This window comes from Salvelinus namaycush, chromosome 22 (assembly GCF_016432855.1).
Source record: "Salvelinus namaycush isolate Seneca chromosome 22, SaNama_1.0, whole genome shotgun sequence".
Classification (NCBI taxonomy): Eukaryota; Metazoa; Chordata; class Actinopteri; order Salmoniformes; family Salmonidae; genus Salvelinus; species Salvelinus namaycush.
In genome coordinates, this window is record NC_052328.1 from 26,587,240 (window position 1) to 26,610,720 (window position 23,481).

Consider the following 23,481-nt stretch of genomic DNA (forward strand, 5'->3'; position numbering starts at 1 on the left):
AGAAATCTATTCCATTACACATTGCCTGTGACTATCAGAGGTGAATCAGTTGCATCCACAGCTCGAGCAAGACATTCATCAGCATTTCTCTGACTACATTCCTCCATTGAGTGATTCCAGGAGGACCATGAGCTGTTGTATCAATAAGGTGTCTGATTCATCATTTTCACGTCGAATAGTAGTAGAGGGACTTTTGTCAGAGGTTGCTTGTTGGGGGCACTGAGTGAACTTCATGCACTTGGCCAGATGACTCTGCATCTTTGTTGCATTCATCACATAAGATTTTGCACAGTATTTGCAAATGTACACAGCTTTTCCTTCTACATTAGCTGCAGTGAAATGTCTCCACACATCAGATAGTGCCCGTGGCATTTTCCTGTAAAGATTAGAAAAATAAATTGTAAAAAAAGAATAATAATACAATTCCTTGCACAGATAAATGGTAGAAAACTAACTAGCAGAAATTGTTAATAAGTTAGAAATTATTTAAACACACTTTGCTGTAGGCTACTACTATTCACCCCACCCAGCATTGTAATCAAAACTTACCAGAAAGCATGTAGTCCTTGGATCAGACAGTGTAGTAGTGTGGGCTCAATAGCATCTCATTAGTGTGCAAGATCTTGAGAATCAGCTGTACATGTGATGGAAGAGTGCACTGTACATGTGATGGAAGAATGCACTGTGCATGCAGAGGGATGCAATTCCATTGAATTGGGGATAGTTTAACCAAAATATGTCACAAGACCTAGAATTGCCTTTGTGTAAAAGGTTCACTGTTGTAAGCAATTTTTTTTTGATGAATTTAAGCAAAATTCCCAAAATTCCAGGACTTAACTTCCCATGGAAAACTTCTGACCCTTTGCAACCCTAGTCGGAACTAGAAGCACAAGCATTTCGCTACACCCGCAATAACATCTGCTAAACACGTGTATGTGACCACGCAATTTGATTTGTAGCTATGAAATCGTTTGAAGGGGGCTCACATCAACACTATCATCCCAGACACCCTGGAACCACTCAAATGTGCATACCGCCCCAACAGTTCCACAGATGACGCAATCTCTATTACACTCCACACTGCCCTTTCACACTTGGACAAAAGGAACACCTACGTGAGAATGCTGTTCATTGACTACAAAGATTTGGCATGGGCCCTCAGATCCTCAAAAAGTTCTACAGCTGCACTGTCGAGAGCTTCTTGACTGGCTGCATCACCACGCAAGGTGCTACAGAGGGTAGTGCATACAGCCCAGTACATCACTGGGGCCGAACTCCCTTCCATCCAGGGCCTCTATACCAGGCGATGTCAGAGGAAGCCCCCAAAAATTGTTAAAAAGACTCCAGCCACCCAAGCCACAGACTTTCTCTCTGCTATCGCACGGCAAGCGGTAACAATGCACCAAGTCTGGAACCAACACAACCCTGAACAGCTTCTACCCCCAAGCCATTAGACTTCTAAATGCCATGTTATTTTCTACTCCTTGTATATAGCCATGTTATTTTCTACTCCCTGTATATAGCCATGTTATTTTCTACCTTGTCAGCTCAGGGATTCAATCTTGCAACCTTTATATATATTTAAAAAAAATAAAAAAATAAATGTACCTTTATTTAACTAGGCAAGTCAGTTAAGAACAAATTCTTATTTTCAATGACGGCCTAGGAACAGTGGGTTAACTGCCTGTTCAGGGGCAGAACTACAGATTTGTACCTTGTCAGCTCGGGGATTTGAACTTGCAGCCTTACGGTTAACTAGTCCAATGCTCTAACCACCTGCCTCACGAGGAGCCCGCCTGTTACGCGAATGCAGTAAGAAGCCAAGGTAAGTTGCTAGCTAGCATTAAACTTATCTTATAAAAAACAATCAATCATAATCACTAGTTATAACTACACATGGTTGATGATATTACTAGTTTATGTAGCGTGTCCTGCGTTGCATATAATCGATGCAGTGCGCATTCGCGAAAAAGGACTGCCGTTGCTCCAATGTGTACCTAACCATAAACATCAATGCCTTTCTTAAAATCAATACACAGAACTATATATTTTGAAAACTGCACATTTAGCTAAAAGAAATCCAGGTTAGCAGGCAATATTAACTAGGTGAAATTGTGTCACTTCTCGGGCGTTCATTGCACACAGAGTCAGGGTATATGCAACAGTTTGGGCCGCCTGGCTCATTGCGAACTAATTTGCCAGAATTTTACGTAATTATGACATAACATTGAAGGTTGTGCAATGTAACAGGAATATTTAGACTTATGGATTCCACCCGTTAGATAAAACACGGAACGGTTCCGTATTTCACTGAAAGAATAAACGTTTTGTTTTCGAGATGATCGTTTCCAGATTCGACCATATTAATGACCTAAGGCTCGTATTTCTGTGTGTCATCATGTTATAATTAAGTCTCTGGTTTGATAGAGCAGTCTGACTGAGCGATGGTAGGCACCAGCAGGCTCGTAAGCATTCATTCAAACAGCACTTTCGTGCGTTTTGCCAGCAGCTCTTCGCAATACTTCAAGCATTGCGCTGTTTATGACTTCAGGCCTATCAACTCCCGAGATTAGGCTGGTGTAACCGATGTGAAATGGCTAGCTAGTTAGCGGGGTGCGCGCTAATAGCGTTTCAAACGCCACTCGCTCTGAGACTTGGAGTAGTTGTTCCCCTTGCTCTGCATGGGTAACGCTGCTTCGAGGGTGGCTGTTGTCGATGTGTTCCTGGTTCGAGCCCAGGTAGCGGCGAGAGAGATGGAAGCTATACTGTTACACTGGCAATACTAAAGTGCCTATAAGAACATCCAATAGTCAAAGGTATATGAAATACCTTAGAGAGAAATATTCCTATAATTCCTATAATAACTACAACCTAAAACTTCTTACCTGGGAATATCGAAGACTCATGTTAAAAGGAACCACCAGCGTTCATATGTTCTCATGTTCTGAGCAAGGAACTTAAACGTTAGCTTTCTTACATGGCACATATTGCACTTTTACTTTCTTCTCCAACACTTTGTTTTTGCATTATTTAAACCAAATTGAACATGTTTCATTATTTATTTGAGGCTAAATTGATTTTATTGATGTATTATATTAAGTTAAAATAAGTGTTCATTCAGTATTGTTGTAATTGTCATTATTACAAATAAAAATAAATTATAAATAAATAAATATTTTTTTTTTTTTTTTTTTTTTTTTTTAATTTTTTTTTTTTTTAAATCGGCCGATTAATCGGTATCGGCTTTATTTGGTCCTCCAATAATCGGTATCGGTGTTGAAAAATCATAATCGGTCGACCTCTACCCTGTATATAGCCATGTTATTTTCTACTCCCTGTATATAGCCATGTTATTTTCTACTCCCTGTATATAGCCATGTTATTTTCTACTCCCTGTATATAGCCATGTTATTTTTAGTCATTATGTGTATTTATTATTCACTATGTATTTATTCCTCGTGTCACTATTTCCATTTTATCTTTAACTCTGCATTGTTGGAAAATGATCCATAAGTAAGCATTTCACTGTTAGTCTACACCTGTTGTCTACGAAGCATGTGACAAATAAAATTAGATTTTGATTTGAACTACCAGAGAGGGAAGTGAAATCATCCCTCCCCATGAGAAACATAGAGATAAAAACATGTGAACACATATATCCAGGTGTGGATTGAATCATCGTGGAGGCTACAAACTTGAGTAAATTGTTGCCATCCCAATTTCCAAGTTAATTATTGCTAGGTATGTAAACTCAAATGGTGACGAGGGCAATGTCATACAACACGTACTGGTGCGTGGAGGGCAGAAGGGAGCGGGTACGCTGCCGTTGGCATGGCTGGTGTCCCAGGGGACACAGTGGTCCCTAAGCCAGACACAGCGGATGCCAGGGCCGGCGTTGGCACAGCGCGGCTCCTCACTGAAGGCCTGGCAGCTGGGAGGGGTGTAGACCAGCACGTCATTCAGCAGCACACCAGAGAAACCACCAAACACATACATTGACCTGGGGAGAGAACACAACACAGAGTACACATCATTACCAGGGAACACTGAGGAAACTGATGAAAGAAAACTGAGATAAAAAACTACAAATACCAAGTAACGGAGGGGCAATATACTGGATGCAAGTGACTGACCCATTGCTGACGACGGAGGTGTGGCCAAAGCGGTTGACGTCACGGTGGAGATCTGGTCTGGGCAGCACTTTCCATTCATCACAAGCTGAAACAAACATGCACAGAGATCAGGCTACAGGTTTGGCTTCAGTAGGAACATTTGACATATAAGAAGTACTTTTCAAAAACGTGTGTAGGGTCAAGCACTCAACCGCTATACCAAGAAATTATACCGCCACTGTGACCCGCCACACCCTACTCATTCTATCACCCAAGCAACCGTGACTGAAACCCCCCTGGACCCCAGAATGAGCTGTATATTTAAGGCCTCTAACGCTCTGTAGCCTGGTAATCTGAGCTCCTTGGCATTTGTTCTCTGCAGCCCACCCAATCTGCCAGGCTCTCTCTGTTACATGCTTTTTAATTCAGCAATTAACCCAGCTCCAGGTCCATTACCTAGCAACAGGGGAGAAGTGTTCCTTTCCTGTGTTCCTTTCTTGCCTGGATTTCATTTCAGTATGCCTGTACCATACCACCCTACCGTACATACTGAATCACAGAACAGCACCGGGACTGGGTACACACCCCCCCCCCCCCCCCGTCTGCACTGTTGCGCGTGCACACACACACAACAATGGAAGTGTCAACTCTGAATTATTAACGCGTATGAGAACCCTGTGGACATAGAAGCTGTGGAACCAAAGGGAACAGTGGAGAATGGCCTGTATGAATATCATGATCCCCCTGGCTCTGTATAATGGCTGTAGGACTGGGTGTGCTGTACCAAGCCCAGGTGTGATTAACACTGTGTGTGTGAGCATACCAGAGCACTAGGGGCCATAACCTACACACAGGGCTGTCATAAACAACTAACCGCAGCTAGAAAAGATACCTTTACGATTGCAAAAAAAAATATATATATATATATATATATACTGCTCAAAAAAATAAAGGGAACACTTAAACAACACAATGTAACTCCAAGTCAATCACACTTCTGTGAAATCAAACTGTCCACTTAGGAAGCAACACTGATTGACAATAAATTTCACATGCTGTTGTGCAAATGGAATAGACAAAAGGTGGAAATTATAGGCAATTAGCAAGACACCCCCAATAAAGGAGTGATTCTGCAGGTGGTGACCACAGACCACTTCTCAGTTCCTATGCTTCCTGGCTGATGTTTTGGTCACTTTTGAATGCTGGCGGTGCTCTCACTCTAGTGGTAGCATGAGACGGAGTCTACAACCCACACAAGTGGCTCAGGTAGTGCAGCTCATCCAGGGATGGCACATCAATGCGAGCTGTGGCAAGAAGGTTTGCTGTGTCTGTCAGCGTAGTGTCCAGAGCATGAAGGCGCTACCAGGAGACAGGCCAGTACATCAGGAGACGTGGAGGAGGCCGTAGGAGGGCAACAACCCAGCAGCAGGACCGCTACGTCCGCCTTTGTGCAAGGAGGAGCACTGCCAGAGCCCTGCAAAATGACCTCCAGCAGGCCACAAATGTTTGATTTCACAGAAGTGTGATTGACTTGGAGTTACATTGTGTTGTTTAAGTGTTCCCTTTATTTTTTTGAGCAGTGTATATCATTAAAGTATAATTCACTGCAGCTGCTATTTAGCAATCCTAGGGTGGTGGTGGTGGGCGCACAGGGTCTCAATGATAGTTTGATTACCAATCTCCTAGGACCATGGTCAAGAACTGCACTGAACCATGGGTAGACTACAATGAGTATACCTGAAGCAGCTCTGACAACACAGCCCAGAATGTAGCGAGACTATTTTTCCATCTGTGATTATTTACCAACCGTCTCTCAAAACGAATTTAGCCTCCCCAGGGCAAACAAATAACAGAGAAAAAATTATAGTCAACAAAGTCGATTTCTTCTCTTTGTCAATATCACCAGGCAAATCATGTTAAATTGAGACAGCACAACGTTCAGTTTTCCCACTGTTAGTGGGATCCTAGGAGAGGATAAACGTCAACCTCTTTCCGAAGCGTTTTTGAATTGTTTATTATGTAGCTGCCTCTGAATAGGACTTGATAAACAAGTTTATTCATCCATTGATCTTGTTTGTTGGGGATACCACACTGTGAACAGAGTAATGGCTCTGAGAGCGATCACAATCCTGTGCTTTACCGTTTCATTTTATAATTCTCTGATGCTTTACAGGCCACACGTCCACTCTTGCAAAATGTAAATGTGGCATTTACACAGATATAAACTGTTCCTGGCCGTTAAATGTGCAGCCAGGTTGCAAACGACCACACTCAGTGCATGGCTAATTGTGATATCGCTGTTTAAAGGGAAAGACAGTCCAGATCAGAAGGCGGTCACTCAGACCCACACTGCTTTCTTATCAAATGTAATTGTACTCATCGCATACACAGTTTACAGAAGGTATTAAAGGCGCAGCAAAATGTCGATGTGCTAGCTCCCTCAACAATGCAGTACATTCATCAATATCAATAATAAGAGTCAAATCAAAATAAGATAAGAGATGTGCGTAGGTGATCCAGTGGTTAAAGGGACAGACCAAAATAAGTATTTGTGACATCCGCCCCATCACCAGTAGTTCAATTGGAATCCTGACTTTGGCACTATCTAAGGCCTAATACCTATCGTGAAGCCTGGAGCTAGAGTAAATCAATAACCCAGACATGCACTGACAGTCAGCCAAATGCGTCTCCACACCATCTGATGTGTACTGGAGATGAATGATTTTGCAGGATCCTTGCCTTTATATTGAAACTCCCTGATAGTCATCACAACGCTCCCCCCCATTTCATTTCCTCCCAGGATATTGGCAGAAGAACCATGAATAATGAACAGGGAGAAAGGGGGAGATGACAGGGGAATCAGCAGACAAAATCGTCAGCACACCATCTTGAAGGGGAAATCAAACCTAATTTAAATGGAAGACTTAAAGGAACATTCCACCCAAAAACGATATTTTGGTATTTGTTTCATTAGTCCATTGTTGATATAGTCCCAAAATGTAAAGCATGTCAGCAATCAAGTTTTCAAGATATGTAACTTTCATTTTGATGCAAAATGCAGTATTATATGATGCAAAATATATCATACCAGCTGTATTTCTGTACTTTGAAAGTTGAATATCTTGAAAACCTGATTGCTGACATGCAAAACATGTTGGGACTATATCAACAATGGGGTAATGAAACAAATACCAAAGATTATATTGCAGCACCAGAAAATTAACAGGCGACTCTTGTTGAAGACGTCACTGCCAGTTGCCTTTCAGGGGGTAGGGGGTGGTGGGGGGACAAAACATTTTTAATTAGAGTTCATTTCACCCAAATCTAATTAGAATTATGAGGATGGGGTGATGAGGGGAGAAAAGAATTAAACGCAAATTAAAACTGCCTTGTGTCGACCTGAATTTAATCTCTCGCAGAAGAAAAGCACAAAAAGCTAATAACGCTCTCCCCCTCCAAGGTTAGCAGAGAGAAACAAAAACAAATTAGCGCTTAAAACCATCTCAGCATGAGTGGCGGAGCCGACAGAGAGAGAGCAGCAGAGTAATGCCTCTTCCACAGGTGGAACTAATTAATTAGCTCACAGAGAGAGGAGCAGAGAGGAGAGGAAGTCCTATCAGTCCATTAACTACTGAATGAGACTTCCTTGAAACTGGTGAAACCTGTTGACACTTGAAGTGATGAAACATCTCATGTACTGTAGTAGGCTACAATGTCTTTCAGCATCACATGAGTAAAAAGCATCACTCACCATAGATAGGTTTTGATCTGGGTTCAGGCATGCTTTCTAACCAAAATGCCAAACTGTTCCATTACTGTACAGACAATACAGTACCTAAAGCGAAATTGCTTTCCACGAACCTGTTCACTCTAAACTCAGAATAAAAAAGAAACGTCCCTTTTTCAGGACCCTGTCTTTCAAAGATAATTCGGAAAAATTAAAATAACGTCACAGATCTTCATTGTAAAGGGTTTAAACACTGTTTCCCATGCGTGACCCCCCCAGAAGTCTGTGGTCTGTGGAACTTGTTCAGTTTATGTCTCAGTTGTTGAATCTTGTTATGTTCATACAAATATTTACACATGTTAAGTTTGCTGAAAATAAATGCAGTTGACAGTGAGAGGGCGTTTCTTTTTTTGCTGAGTTTAGAAGAAGCTGATGATGGAGATTGTTGACTCATTTCATTATAAAGCAAAATTAACAATGTCCAGTGACAACCCAGTACTCTAGGGCCTATAATGAATGACAGGTTTCTGTGAGGCTAGCCCTTTAGCCATGCCAAGCAGACATATCTGGCCAAACACTGGCTTGTATACCAGAGCACCAATCACAGAGAGTGGTCTTGCCTGGGCTTCAGTGTAGAGTCTAGATCACACTCCTCAAGCCAAGCATCAGTCTAGCTACCACCTTGAACATAAAACAATCTATTGCTTCCAGATTATAGAAGTGACATTGGACTTTTTATCCCTTGGAGTGGCCTACTCAGGGTGATTGGACTGGCTATTTAGCTGAATAACAATGAGAGTGAAGCAGTGACCTTCCATGACTGCATGAGAACGCTTGGAAGGTATAGAGTCAACTTTTTCAACTTTCTTCAAACATCTAATCTGGATCCTAACTAGAAAATAAACGTTCCCCTTTAATGGATTTTCTTTCTTCGAACCTAAACATTGAGTCTCTGTCTATCTCCATCTGTCTCTCAATTCAACTTAAGGGCATTATTGGCATGGGAAACATATGTTAACATTGCCAAAGCAAGTGAAGTAGATAATAAACAAAAGTGAAACTTAAAAAAAAAAAAAAAAGTAAAAATGAACAGTAAACATTACACTCAAAAGTTCCAAAAGAATAAAGACATTTTCAAATGTAAATTATGTGCAAAGTACAAAAGGTAAAAAATAAACAAACAACAATATATGGTGTATTTACAATGGTGTTTGTTCTTCACTGGTTGACCTTTTCTTGTGGCAACAGGTCACAAATTTACATTTACATTTAAGTCATTTAGCAGACGCTCTTATCCAGAGCGACTTACAAATCTTGCTGCTGTGATGGCACACTGTGGTATTTCACCCAATAGATATGGGAGTTTATCAAAATTGGATTTGTTTTTTAATTCTTTGTGGGTCTGTGTAATCTGAGAGAAATATGTGTCTCTAATATGGTCATACATTTGGCAGGAGGTTAGGAAGTGCAGCTCAGTTTCCACCTCATTTTGTGGACAGTGTGCACATAGCCTGTCTTCTCTTGAGAGCCAGGTCTGCCTACAGCGGCCTTTTCCCAATGGTTAGGCTATGCTCACTGAGTCTGTACATAGTCAAAGCTTTCCTAAAGTTTGGGTCAGTCACAGTAGTCAGGTATTTTGCCACTGTGTACTCTGTTTAGGGCCAAATAGCATTCTAGTATGCTCTGTTTTTTGTTAATTCTTTCCAATGTGTCAAGTAATTATCTTTTTGTTTTTTCTCATGATTTGGTTGTGTTTAATTGTGTTGCTGTCCTGGGGCTCTGTGGGGTGTGTTTGTGAACAGAGCCCCAGGACCAGCCTGCTTAGGGGACTCTTCTCCATCTCTCTGTAGGTGATGGCTTTGTTATGGAAGGTTTGGGAATCGCTTCCTTTAGGAGATTGCCGAATTGAACGGCTCTTTTCTGGATTTTGATTATTATCGGGTATCGGCCTAATTCTGCTCTGTATGCATTATTTGGTGTTTTACGTTGTACACAGAGGATATTTTTGCAGAATTCTGCATGCAGTCTCAATTTTATGTTTGTCCCATTTCGTGAATTCTTGCTTGGTGAGCAGACCCCAGACCTCACAACCATAAAGGGCAATGGGTTCTATAACTGATTCAAGTATTTTTAGCCAGATCCAAAATTCGTATGTCGAAATTTATGTTCCTTTTGATGGCATAGAAGGCCCTTCTTGCCTTGTCGCTCAGATCGTTCACAGCTTTGTGGAAGTTACCTGTGGCGCTGATGTTTAGGCCGAGGTAAGTATAGTTTTTTGTGTGCTCTAGGGCAACGGAGTCTAGACTGAATTTGTATTTGTGGTCCTGGCAACTGGACCTTTTTTGGAACACCATTATTTTTGTCTTATTGAGATTTACTGTCAGGGCCCAGGTCTGACAGAATCTGAGCAGAAGATCTAGGTGCTGCTGTAGGCCCTCCTTGGTTGGGGAAAGAAGCACCAGATCATCAGTAGACATTTGACTTCATAATCTAGTAGGGTGCGGCCGGGTGCTGCAGACTGTTCTAGTGCCCTCGCCAATTCGTTGATATACATGTTGAAGAGGGTAGGGCTCAAGCTGCATCCCTGTCTCAACCCACGACCCTGTGGAAAGAAATGTGTTTTTTTGCCAATTTTAACCGCATACTTGTTTGTGTACATGGATTTTATAATGTTGTATGTTTTTCCCCCAACACCACTTTCTATCAATTTGTATAGCAGACCCTCATGCCAAATGGAGTCAAATGCTTTTTTGAAATCAACAAAGCATGAGAAGACTGCCTTTGTTTTGGTTTGTTTGTTTGTCAATTAGAGTGTGCAGGGTGAATACGTAGTCTGTCGTTTGGTAATTTGGTAAAAAGCCAATCTGACATTTGCTCAGTACATTGTTTTCACAAAGGAAATATGAGTCTGCTGTTAATGATAATGCAGAGGATTTTCCCAAGGTTGCTGTTTACGCATATCCCACGCTAGTTATTGGGGTCAAATTTGTCTACACTTTTGTGGATTGGAAGATGCCAGAGCTAAGGATGATGTTAAAAAGTTTAAGTATAGCCATTTGTAATCTGTATATTTTATCATTTCATTGAGGATACCATCAACACCACAGGCCTTTTGGGGTTGGAGGGTTTGTATTTTGTCCTGTAGTTCATTCAATGTAATTGGAAAATCCAGTGGGTTCTGATAGTTTTTAATAGTTGATTCTAAGATTTGTATTTGATCATGTGAACTCAGCAAAAAAATAAACTTCCCTTTTTCAGGACCCTGTCTTTCAAAGATAATTTGTAAAAATCCAAATAACTTCACAGATCTTCATTGTAAAGGGTTTAAACACGGTTCCCATGCTTGTTCAATGAACCATAAACAATTAACGAACATGCACCTGTGGAACGGTCGTTAAGACACTAACAGCTTACAGACGGTAGGCAATTAAGGTCACAGTTATGAAAACGTAGGACACTAAATGGGCAATAAATTGCAATGTCCGTATTGTGAGACGCCTAAGACAGCGCTACAGGGAGACAGGACGGACAGCTGACCGTCCTCGCAGTGGCAGACCACGTGTAACACCTGCACAGGATCGGTTCATCCGAACATGACACCTGCGGGACAGGTACAGGATGGCAACAACAACTGCCCGAGTTACACCAGGAACGCTCAATCCCTCCATCAGTGCTCAGACTGTCCACAATAGGCTGAGAGAGGCTGGACTGAGGGCTTGTAGGCCTGTTGTAAGGCAGGTCCTAAACAGACATCACCGGCAACAACGTCGCCTATGGGCACAAACCCATCGTCGCTGGACCAGACAGGACTGGCAAAAAGTGCTCTTCACTGACGAGTCACGGTTTTGTCTCACCAGGGGTGATGGTCGGATTCGCGTTTATCGTCGAAGGAATGAGCGTTACACCGAGGCCTGTGCTCTGGAGCGGGATCGATTTGGAGGTGGAGGGTCCGTCATGGTCTGGGCCGGTGTGTCACAACATCATCGGACTGAGCTTAGTGTCATTGCAGGCAATCTCAACGCTGTGCGTTACAGGGAAGACATCCTCCTCCCTCATGTGGTACCCTTCCTGCAGGCTCATCCTGACATGACCCTCCAGCATGACAATGCCACCAGTCATACTGCTCGTTCTGTGCGTGATTTCCTGCAAGACAGGAATGTCAGTGTTCTGCCATGGCCAGTGAAGAGCCCGGATCTCAATCCCATTGAGCACGTCTGGGACCTGTTGGATCGGAGGGTGAGGGCTAGGGCCATTCCCCCCAGAAATGTCCAGGAACTTGCAGGTGCCTTGGTGGAAGAGTGGGGTAACATCTCACAGCAAGAACTGGCATATCTGGTGCAGTCCATGAGGAGATGCACTGCAGTACTTAATGCAGCTGGTGACCACACCAGATACTGACTGTTACTTTTGATTTTGACCCCCCCTTGTTCAGGGACACATTATTCCATTTCTGTCACATGTCTGTGGAACTTGTTATGTTCATACAAATATTTACACATGTTAAGTTTGCTGAAAATAAACACCGTTGACAGTGACACTTTTTTTGCTGAGTTTATGTTTTTGCTGTTTGTTCTTTGTTATAGGGCCAAAAAGATTGGAGAAGGGGTTTACCCATACATGTCCGTTTTGGATAGATAACTCTTTGTGTTGTTGTTTGTTTAGTGTTTAACAATTTTCCCAGAAGTGGTTAAAGTCTATGGATTCTTCTATTACATTGAGCTGATTTCTGATGTGCTGTTCCTTCTTTTTCCGTAGTCTCTCCCTCCCTCCCTTTTGCTCCACAGACTTCCTGCATCCCTCCCCCCTTGCCTCCCTCCTTGCATCACACCCTCCCTCCTTCCCACCCTCCCTCCTTGCTTGCTTGCCTCCCTCCCTTCCCTGCATCACACCCTCCCTGCCTGCCTCCCGCCCTTCTGGCATCACACTCTCCCTCCCTTCATCACTCCCTGCCTGCATCACCCCCTGCCTTCCTTCCTTCCCTCTCTGTCATCAGCATGTCCTGTAATGCCCCTGCAGAGTCACAGTATTCAAAACTAATATTCATATAAGAGCAGACGCCATCTGGCCAGCTCCCATTCTATAGCTCTTTATGGGGCGTTAATGATCCCCACTATTACTGAAAGGTGATTTGTTACTCACATCAGATCTCACGTAAAAAACCCAGGGGATCCAGAAACACACAGGAAGGAACACACATAGCTCTAAACCTTTAGTACCAACTCCAAATACAAGAGCAAAACAACTTTCCCGGAGTAATGAAGTCTATTATGAGTTACGACTACCTTTTGGTTTATGGCTAGTTCCACTTTTCAAATGTAAAGAATGTCTACCGTAACTGTTAAAACAGAACGTGATCCTCCATCTCAGGTATCCGAGGCTGGGTATTCACCCCTAGGGAAAAGATACACTATATATACAAAAATATGTGGACACCCCTTCAAATTAGTGGATTTGGCTATTTCAACCACACCAGTTGCTGACAGAGGTATAAAATCGAGCACACAGTCACGCAATCTCCATTGACAAAACATTGGCAGTAGAATGGCCTTACTGAAGTGCTCAGTGACTTTCCACGTGGCACCGTCATAGGATGCTACCTTTTCAACAAGTCAGTTCATCAAATTTCTGCCCTGCTAGAGCTGCCCCGGTTAAGTGCTGTTACTGTGAAGTGGAAACGTCGAGGAGCTACAACGGCTCAGCCGCAAAATGGTAGGCCACACAAGCTCACAGAACAGGGTCGCCGAGTGCTGAAAAGCGTAACGCGTAAAAAAAGTCTGTCCTCAGATGCAACACTCACTATTGAGTTCCAAACTACCTTTGGAAGCAACGTCAGCACAATAACTGTTTGTCGGGAGCTTCATGAAATGGGTTTCCATGGCCGAGCAGCCGCACACAAGCTAAAGATCACCATGCGCAATCCCAAGCTTCGGCTGAAGTGTTGTAAAGCTCGCCACCATTGGACTCTGGAGCAGTAGAAACGCGTTCTCTGTAGTGATGTATCACACTTTGCCATCTGGCAGTCCAACAGACGAATCTGGGTTTGGTGGATGCCAAAAGAACGCTACCTGCATAGTGCCAACTGTAAAATTTGGTGGAGGAGGAATAATGGTCGTGCTGTTTTTCATGGTTCGGACTAGGCCCCTTAGTTCCGTTCGGACTAGGCCCCTTAGTTCCGTTGAAGGGAAATCTTAACGCTACAGCATAGAATGACATTCTAGACGAGTTTAGGGAAGGCCCTTTCCTGTTTCAGCATGACAATGCCCCCGTGCACAAAGCGAGGTCCATAAAGAAAGGGTTTGTGGAAGAACTTGCCTGGCCTGCACAGAGCACTGACCTCAACCCCATTGAACATCTTTGGGATGAATTGGAACGCCGACTGCGAGCCAGGCCTAATCGCCCAACATCAGTGCCCGACCTCACTAATGCGCTAGTGGCTGAATGGAAGCAAGTACCCGCAGCAATGTTCCAACATCTAGTGGAAAACCGTCCCAGGAGAGTGGAGGCTGTTATAGCAGCAAAAGGGAACCAACTCCAAATTAATGCCAATGATTTTGAAATGAGATGTTCGACGAGCATACTTTTGGTCATGCAGTGTATCTTAGCTTTGCACTTCAACTTGACTTTCATAAAGCCTAGTGCTGCTATATGTGGAGGTCAAAGGTCAGTGAACACACTTTCCCTAGGGCTGCAGAATGTCACCTGTCAGGTCTTCTTTGGTTACGCACACTGTGTGTCTCTGTGGACCCAGGCCTGGGAGGCAACTAACAGTGGAGAATGACAAATGACAACTATGGCTTTAGGGGTCAGGGTTCAACCCTGATGGGAGTGAATTGGTGGGTGGGTACATGCTTGTAGCAATGAACATCACATGTATGATGTTTGCATGGAGGAATGTGTGGTATTGTATGGTGAGGGGGTTGGTTACACTTATTTAAGTACAGGTAAAGTAGGTAACTTCTATTCATGTACCATATGCCCAGAGGTTGAAGCTGGTAACTCATATTTTCAAAACAAAATAAACAGGAGTCAAATATAGTCAGCTCAAAACATAAGGATTGTGTCAAACCAACAACAGATGGACTATTACTAGCCTAGCGAGGACCAGCTGCACCATCACTAGCCTAGCCAGAACCAGCTATACCATCTCTAGCCTAGCGAGGACCAGCTGCACCATCACTAGCCTAGCCAGAACCAGCTATACCATCACTAGCCTAGCCAGAACCAGCTATACCATCACTAGCCTAGCCAGAACCAGCTTTACCATCACTAGCCTAGCCAGAACCAGCTATACCATCACTAGCCTAGCCAGAACCAGCTATAACATCACTAGCCTAGCCAGAACCAGCTATACCATCACTAGCCTAGCCAGAACCAGCTTTACCATCACTAGCCTAGCCAGAACCAGCTTTACCATCACTAGCCTAGCCAGGACCAGCTGCACTATCCATAGCCTAGCCAGGACCATAAGCCTAGCCAGGACCAGCTGCACAATCCATAGCATAGCGAGGACCAGCTGCATTATCACTAGCCTAGCCAGGACCAGCTATACCAACAACAGATCAGGATGTGGTTCTTACCTATGATGTGTGCATGCATATGATTGGTACTTACCCATGTCGTAGGCCAGGAAGTCAGCAGAGAAGCACTTGGCTCCGTTACTGAGGGACGTGTCGTTGTGGGTGTTTCCTCCAAACACCAGCAGAGTCCCACTGCTCAGCACTGCTGTGTGGAGGTACCGCGCCAGACCACTCTCTCTCAGGATCATCCTGTCAACACACACACACATCAGCACTGTACTCAGTCACCATGCTAATGTTTTAATGTGTCAATTATGAGAGAGTGTACGCGAGTGCGTGCGTGTCCATCCCTGGGTGTGGATTACAGCAGTGTGTGGGCCAGTCTGGGTCACGTGGCTTATGTAAGGGAACAGTTGGTCTGAAGGTCACTCTCCATAGGCTAGGTCAAATACCCAGACAGACGCCATCAATAATGTGGCACCATGGACCCACACACACACACACACACACACACACACACTAGGGAAACTGTACAGGAATATGTCTGAGCCCAATCTACCACCTCCCTTCCTCTCCTCTGCTAGGGTCAAGGTGCACAGACCCCACGTTCTGCTTAAGAACAGCTGTGCTATCACTAGCCTAGCCAGGACCAGCTGGACTATCACTAGCCTAGCCAGGACCAATAGCCTACCCAGGACCAGCTGTACTATGACTAACCAAGCCAGGACCCGCTGTAGTATCACTAACCTAGCCAGGACCAGCTGTACTATCACTAGCCAAGCGAGGACCAGCTGTACTATCCATAGACTAGCGAGGACCAGCTGCACTATCACGAGCCTAGCCAGGACCAGCTATACCATTTCTAGCCTAGCCAGGACCAGCTATACTATCCCTAGCCTAGCCAGGACCAATACCCTACCCAGGACCAGCTGTACTATCACTAACCTAGCCAGTACCCGCTGTACTATCACTAGCCAAGCGAGGACCAGCTGTACTATCCATAGACTAGCGAGGACCAGCTGCACTATCACGAGCCTAGCCAGGACCAGCTATACTATTCCTAGCCTAGCCAGGACCAGCTGTACTATCCCTAGCCAGGACCAGCTGTACTATCCCTAGCCTAGCCAGGACCAGCTGCACTATCCCTAGCCAGGACCAGCTGTACGATCCCGAGCCTAGCCAGGACCAGCTGTACGATCCCGAGCCTAGCCAGGACCAATAGCCAAGCCAGGATCAGCAGCCTAGCCAGGACCAGCTGCACTATCCCTAGCCAGGTATCCCTAGCCAGGACCAGCTGTACGATCCCGAGCCTAGCCAGGACCAGCTGTACGATCCCGAGCCTAGCCAGGACCAGCTGTACGATCCCGAGCCTAGCCAGGACCAGCTGTACGATCCCGAGCCTAGCCAGGACTAGCTGTACGATCCCGAGCCTAGCCAAGACCAGCTATACTATCACTAGCTTAGCCAGGACCAGCTATACTAACCCAGCTGCACTATCCATAGCCTAGCCAGGGCCATAAGCCTAGCCAGGACCAGCTGTACTATCCCTATACAAGCCAGGACCAGCTGTACTATCCACAGGTTAGCCAGGATCAGCTGTACTATCCACAGGCTAGCCAAGACCAGCAGACTAGCCGGGACCAGATGTACTATCCCTAGCCTAGAGAGGACCAGATGTACTATCCATATACTAGCGAGGACCAGCTGCACTCACAAGCCTAGCCAGGACCAGCTATACTATCATGAGCCTAGCCAGGACCAGCTATACTATCTCTAGCCTAGCAAGGACCAGCTATAATATCCCTAGCCTAGCCAGGACCAGCTGCACTATCCCTAGCCTAGCCAGGACCAGCTGTACTACCCCTAGCCTAGCCAGGACCAGCTGTACTATCCACAGCCTAGCCAGGACCAATAGCCTAGCCAGGATCAGCAGCCTAGCGAGGACATCTGTACTATCCCTAGCCTAGCCAGGACATCTGTACTATCACTAGCCTAGCCAGGACAGCTGTACTATCACTAGCCTAGCCAGCTGTACTATCACTAGCCTAGCCAGGACAGCTGTACTATCACTAGCCTAGACAGCTGTACTATCACTAGCCTAGCCAGGACAGCTGTACTATCACTAGCCTAGCAGTGTGTGTGGGACTATTCCCTCACTTTCTACAGCTATGAAACAACTGCTCAGATGAAACAGAGAAAGAAGTGAGTGGGGGGATAATCAAAGGGTGTACCCTCCTCTGTCACCCATCCATCTGTCAAGGTTCAGTGGAGGCCATTCCCCTTCTTTCATATCACCCTTCTCATACAATCTCTGTTTCAATGTAAATCTCTCTCGCTATACCTTCCTTAACTTTCCAGCATGTGCTGTATGTTCATGTAGTAGTAATAGTAATAATAATAAGGTGGTGCTTATATTTCTCACATGTACAAGTGTGTATTAATGAGACACCCTCGGAGAGTGGGGTCACGGACAGTTTGGCGCTGTGTGTCTAAATATGTGTACCTCCCAACAATAGAATGCTGTATGTGTACCTCCCAACAATAGAATGCTGTATGTGTACCTCCCAACAATAGAATGCTGTATGTGTACCTCCCAACAATAGAATGCTGTATGTGTACCTCCCAACAATAGAATGCTGTATGTGTACCTCCCAACAATAGAATGCTGTATGTGTACCTCCCAACAATAGAATGCTGTATGTGTACCTCCCAACAATAGAATGCTGTATGTGTACCTCCCAACAATAGAATGCTTTATGTGTACCTCCCAACAATAGAATGCTGTATGTGTACCTCCCAACAATAGAATGCTGTATGTGTACCTCCCAACAATAGAATGCTGTATGTGTACCTCCCAACAATAGAATGCTGTATGTGTACCTCCCAACAATAGAATGCTGTATGTGTACCTCCCAACAATAGAATGCTGTATGTGTACCTCCCAACAATAGAATGCTGTATGTGTACCTCCCAACAATATAATGCTGACTATTGCATTAGTGTGCTTTTTCAATTCGGGCCTTTCAACTATCCAGCAGGGAGCGTCTAGGCACCGTGTCTGAACATAGGCAAGACAAGCATCTTTGTGTTAAACATGGCGGCTGACATCTACCTAATATAAGGGATGTGAAAAGTGTCCAAAGCAATTTGCTTTTCCGCAAAACATCTGTACACTGAACATCACTAAACAAACCGCAGGGCAATGTTTTCACTTCCAATGGAAACGACAGCTGAAAACATGTTGCAGTGGACGATGGCCGTCCACTCGAGAAAGTCTCGACAGACAGGACCAACCAAAACACACACACACACACACACACACACACACAGGAATGTCCTGAGTGTGTCTCACACACGGCCCACCCAGTCTACCCACCTGTTATTAGACCGTGCCAGGTCCAATAGAACGTCTGTAGCTCCAAACCACTCCTGACCTGTTTGGGCCGGGGGGGAGGACTAGTGTGCTCACTGCCTGTCACTACGCTTTTCTTCACTTTCTGTAGGCCCCTCAAGAGTAATTCTCTACATAGATCACTGGGGGTTTCACCATTGAACAGTGTTGTTTTAAACTCATCCTGACAACAAGTAGACGTATAGCAAGTCTAAACTCCAACACAGAGGGAGCAAAGAAATACATGAAATGCATTGCCTCATAACTAGGGAGTTTAGCAAATAAATGCATTATGCTACTGGGGAAAATATGCTTACTTTACACACCTTATTCTCAGGGCTGGCAAATTGATATAGCTTGTGAACTCTCAAGTGAATATGCATCCACTGATACAAGCACAAAAAGCGAGACAGACAAAACAGAGACCGGCACAGACAGAGTCAGACAGAGAACCAGGCAGACAGACACTCTACCAAGCTAATATCACTCACCAGGTCTGTGTCTGGACCTCATAGCGATACAGTTCGTCCACCAGGCCATACTTGTTGGCAGGCAGGGCCTTGTAGCCCCCGTGGACGTACACACACCTGCTGGAGCTGTCATACACACTGCTGTGGCCATAGCCACCCTGGACGATGGCCCCGTTGGTCTCAGGGACCTGCCAGGAGTTTGTCCCTGTGCAACAGAGGCAGAAGAGAAGTGCATCTTAGTGTGAGTAGGCCAACATGATTGGATCAGCTTTGAGACATACAGTACGGAGAATAAGTGTGCTTGCTTGTGAGTGTGTGTATAAAAAGCTGCCTCTGGGAGACAGACCGAGCCAGCAGGAGAGAGCACTGGGATGGCCCACCATGTACTTAAAGTCCCCTTGTGAGAGATGAAGGGAGGGATGGAGAGAGGGGGAGGCCACGGAACATGTGGATACACAGATGTATCCACAACTGGCAGACTCAAGTCCGTCCGAACGAAGAGGCTCAAGTCCGTCCGAACGAGGAGGCTCAAGTCCGTCCGAACGAGGAGGCTCAAGTCCGTCCGAACGAGGAGGCTCAAGTCCGTCCGAACGAGGAGGCTCAAGTCCGTCCGAACGAGGAGACTCAAGTCCGTCCGAACGAGGAGACTCAACTCCGTCCGAATGTGGAGACCCGAATGAGGAGACTCAACTCTGTCCGAATGTGATGAAATATCACAATATCCATAGTGCTCTAAATAAAAATAATTACAGGATAAATATTGTTTGATCACACACACAGAGACAGAGAGAGACGGAGCAATATGAGGGAGGGGGATGAGGGGAGAGGGATGAGTAGAACTCATTAATCATGTCTTCTCCCAGACGGTCCGGCCTAGGTGCCACCTACTCTTAATGATGAGAGAGAGAGGTGAGAAGAGAAAAGACAGAGGGCGAAACAGCGAGAGAGCGTGCGTGCATGAGGACCACGTTGGAAACACATTTTTTTATTAATACTTGTAAGTGCTATCCTCTGGGTCCACATTACACATTTTATTGTATATGTCTTTTACCCAAATCAATTACATTCACAGTCTAGTACCCACTTATTTTACCCTGAGCACTAAGTGTACCCAAGACTGTAGATGTTCCAACTCTCTCCACAGGCTTTAATGTGGCTGAACTGGGCTGCAGTGAGCTGTCCTGCCGTAGAGTATCCTATAGGCTAAAATGCCTTGTAATGCAGGCATTCACCTGATCGTAACCCCTCAAAACACTGTACTGCAGCGCCATCTGCTGGTATGAAAAACCTAGGGGTTCCGCAATGGTCACAAGCTCTGGTCAAAGAACCTTGGCCAACAGCATTCAAGAGGACAACCTTAAAGGCTCTGTGAATAGACAGTAGGTGTGTTTACCATCAAAACAATAAGATTATAACAGAGTACTATGCAGGTGTGGGCACACCCAGAGGGCTTTTAATGGAAATAGGAGTGCTGTGGCGAAACATGATAGATCATGGGCCTTCCATTAAGAGATGAGTGACAGCGACACCTAATGATGACCCCAGCAACAATGTTTTCGTCGCTAAGCACCATGAAATGAATACAACGTTGCTGCGGGCATCTATGGTTGTTGCTGTCACTTTGCCTATTTTGGAAGGCTCGAAATCTGCCACTGGGTTGTAGTAATGTCAAATCTGAATTCATTCATGTGGATTACTCATCATGGCTGAAAACCCCACGACCCATCCATCTAGCCACTGTTGGACCTACTGATGTTGTACTCCTGCACTTTGCTGATGTAGCTGTAGACGGGGGAGTAGCCGAAGAGAACCACCATGACCACATCCCCATTGGTCAGTTCAGCCAGGTGGGCGGAGTGACCCTCCACGGCGTAGGGCTGTCCCTGGACCAGGCTGCTGGGGTTCTTCAGGGACCAAGTACGACTAGGGATGTTGAAGACCCACAGCTCGTCTGTCACGTTGCCTGAACCAGCCTCCAGCTTCCCCCCGTACATGTAGATGTCGTCCTGAGGAGGGGGGAAAATATCAGAGGCATGAGATGACAGAGGGTTAGGGATTGTGGTTGTATAAAAACACACAAGATTAAAGGGGTTTCTATCCACGACTGCCCTCGACAGAATGTCTGCTCTCTGTGTGTTCAGTATGAAAAGGTGAGACACACCGCATTCCCCAGTGTGTGTGTGTGTGTGTGTGTTGGCGTTATTGAGCTGTACGGCCATGAGCTTCTCCAGAGAGTGTATCCTCTTTGGACCCCAATCACGACAGAGACAGACAAAGACAAAGACAGACAGAGTATAGATGTGAACACCAACAATAATTGACAAAGGCTGCTGCTATAGCCCTCTCATACCGAGGTCAACTACTGGCTTCTCCCCATACACTGAATCACATGATACTACAGATAACAATCAACTACCTTAACCTGACAGTAACTTGAATATGCTACTAAAACCTTTTCAGGCATCTTGGTAGTTCAGCTGCAGGGCTCTAATGCAGCTATATAATACAGTCATAATTGCTATGGCATCCTGTTTTTACAGTGCAGAATACTACTGCACTGCAACGCTCCATTTCATTAACATAGAGCAACATACTGTAAAGTAGAGGAGCTCTGCCCACACAGGAATAACTGGAACATCCCAGCACAGTGTCGCTACACCGCAGGGGGACAATTATACTGTATCCCTGGCCACAAACACATCCACAAGGGACCCAACAGCCTTAAGAGCCTCAATGTATTTTCTGTCAAGGAAATCTGGTTCCCTCCTTCTACATTACCTCAGCACGCACTGCCAACCCCAACGGAATCTCTCACACTTATCTCGGAAACCCAGAACTAAAATATTGCGTAATTGCGTCAGTTGCTCAATACAGTTCTGGGGGGAGATGTTAGGAGAAATATATGAACTCTATGCAAGTTTCAGGCTAGTCTATGGGCCAAATGTCCCCTCCCGAAATTCAGGAAGACAAGAGCACCTGTGAAATCAGGATTTGTCCAAATGATCAGTGACAAAAAAAATGGCGTACCGGAACAAGGTTCCTCGTTAGTCATCGCATCCCCAGTCTGTTGACACACACTATGATACCATTTTTTAACCTGCCTCTGTCCATGACAGATTACTCGCACACACACACACACTGTCTGAGTCCTGTAGTAGAAGCAGTGGGGAGGGAGAGGAGTGCACAAAACACACAGCCCAACACACAGCCCAACACACTTAATTAGTAAACACATCCGGCTGCAGGAGGGTGCAACCACCACACCACCAGCTAAGCAGCAACCCCCACACTTCAGTTTCCACCACGTGTCCCTCGGATGCTCCACTTCCGACTAAGAGGGAGCTTTTATTGAAGGTGGCTTTTTCAGATTTGTGAATACAAAATGTGAATACCAAGCAGGGGATATTATATAAACGCTATGATTTGAATGCATGCGTAAAGACGAGCTACTGCTTCTGTCGGTATATTCAAATCAGAAATGGGCGGGCAATGGGATGTATTCCTAGCAGCAGCACACACCGTAATCTCTCAATCCTTAGAGGAGAGAGAGAGAGGAATAACATAATCCATGGTTGGGTTACAGACTTGAGGGGAATAATGTGTGTGGAGGAGAGAGAGTAGGGGAGTGTGATGTGTGGTGTGTGTGTGTGTGGTGTGGTGGTGTGTGTGTGGTCCCATCCCTGACCCCGGAAGTCTATTCTCTCATGTTCCCGTCTCCAGGTTTGTTGGCTTGATGTGTGTGCTACACTAGCTCAGCATAAGCATTACATTAAAAACCTCAAAGTAGGTGTTCATTTATATGCTAATTGTGGATTCCTCCTTTACGTATGTGGGGCTGGTGGCCGAGGAACGGCGGCCAAACGAGGCGCTTCCCACTTACAGAGAAACTGAACAGAGTGAAGGAGCTGGGTTTTATAACAGAGTGAAGGAGCTGGGTTTTATAACAGAGTGAAGGAGCTGGGTTTTATAACAGAGTGAAGGAGCTGGGTTTTATAACAGAGTGAAGGAGCTGGGTTTTATAACAGAGTGAAGGAGCTGGGTTTTATAACAGAGTGAAGGAGCTGGGTTTTATAACAGAGTGAAGGAGCTGGGTTTTATAACAGAGTGAAGGAGCTGGGTTTTATAACAGAGTGAAGGAGCTGGGTTTTATAACAGAGTGAAGGAGCTGGGTTTTATAACAGAGTGAAGGAGCTGGGTTTTATAACAGAGTGAAGGAGCTGGGTTTTATAACAGAGTGAAGGAGCTGGGTTTTATAACAGAGGGG

At 45.0% G+C, this 23,481-nt stretch overlaps 1 protein-coding gene across 2 annotated transcripts in view; it reads right to left on the reverse strand.

The window, feature by feature from the left end:
• Positions 1-23,481, reverse strand: part of LOC120017702 (attractin-like protein 1) — a 314,009-nt gene that overhangs the window by 230,694 nt on the left and 59,834 nt on the right. For both annotated transcript variants that reach the window (XM_038960633.1, XM_038960634.1), the window contains exons 8-12: positions 20,968-21,223; positions 19,239-19,422; positions 15,451-15,605; positions 4,134-4,218; positions 3,789-4,000 (exon numbers count right to left, since the gene is read on the reverse strand). In XM_038960633.1, coding sequence (XP_038816561.1) covers positions 3,789-4,000; positions 4,134-4,218; positions 15,451-15,605; positions 19,239-19,422; positions 20,968-21,223 — 892 coding nt within the window. The remainder of the gene's footprint in view (positions 1-3,788; positions 4,001-4,133; positions 4,219-15,450; positions 15,606-19,238; positions 19,423-20,967; positions 21,224-23,481) is intronic.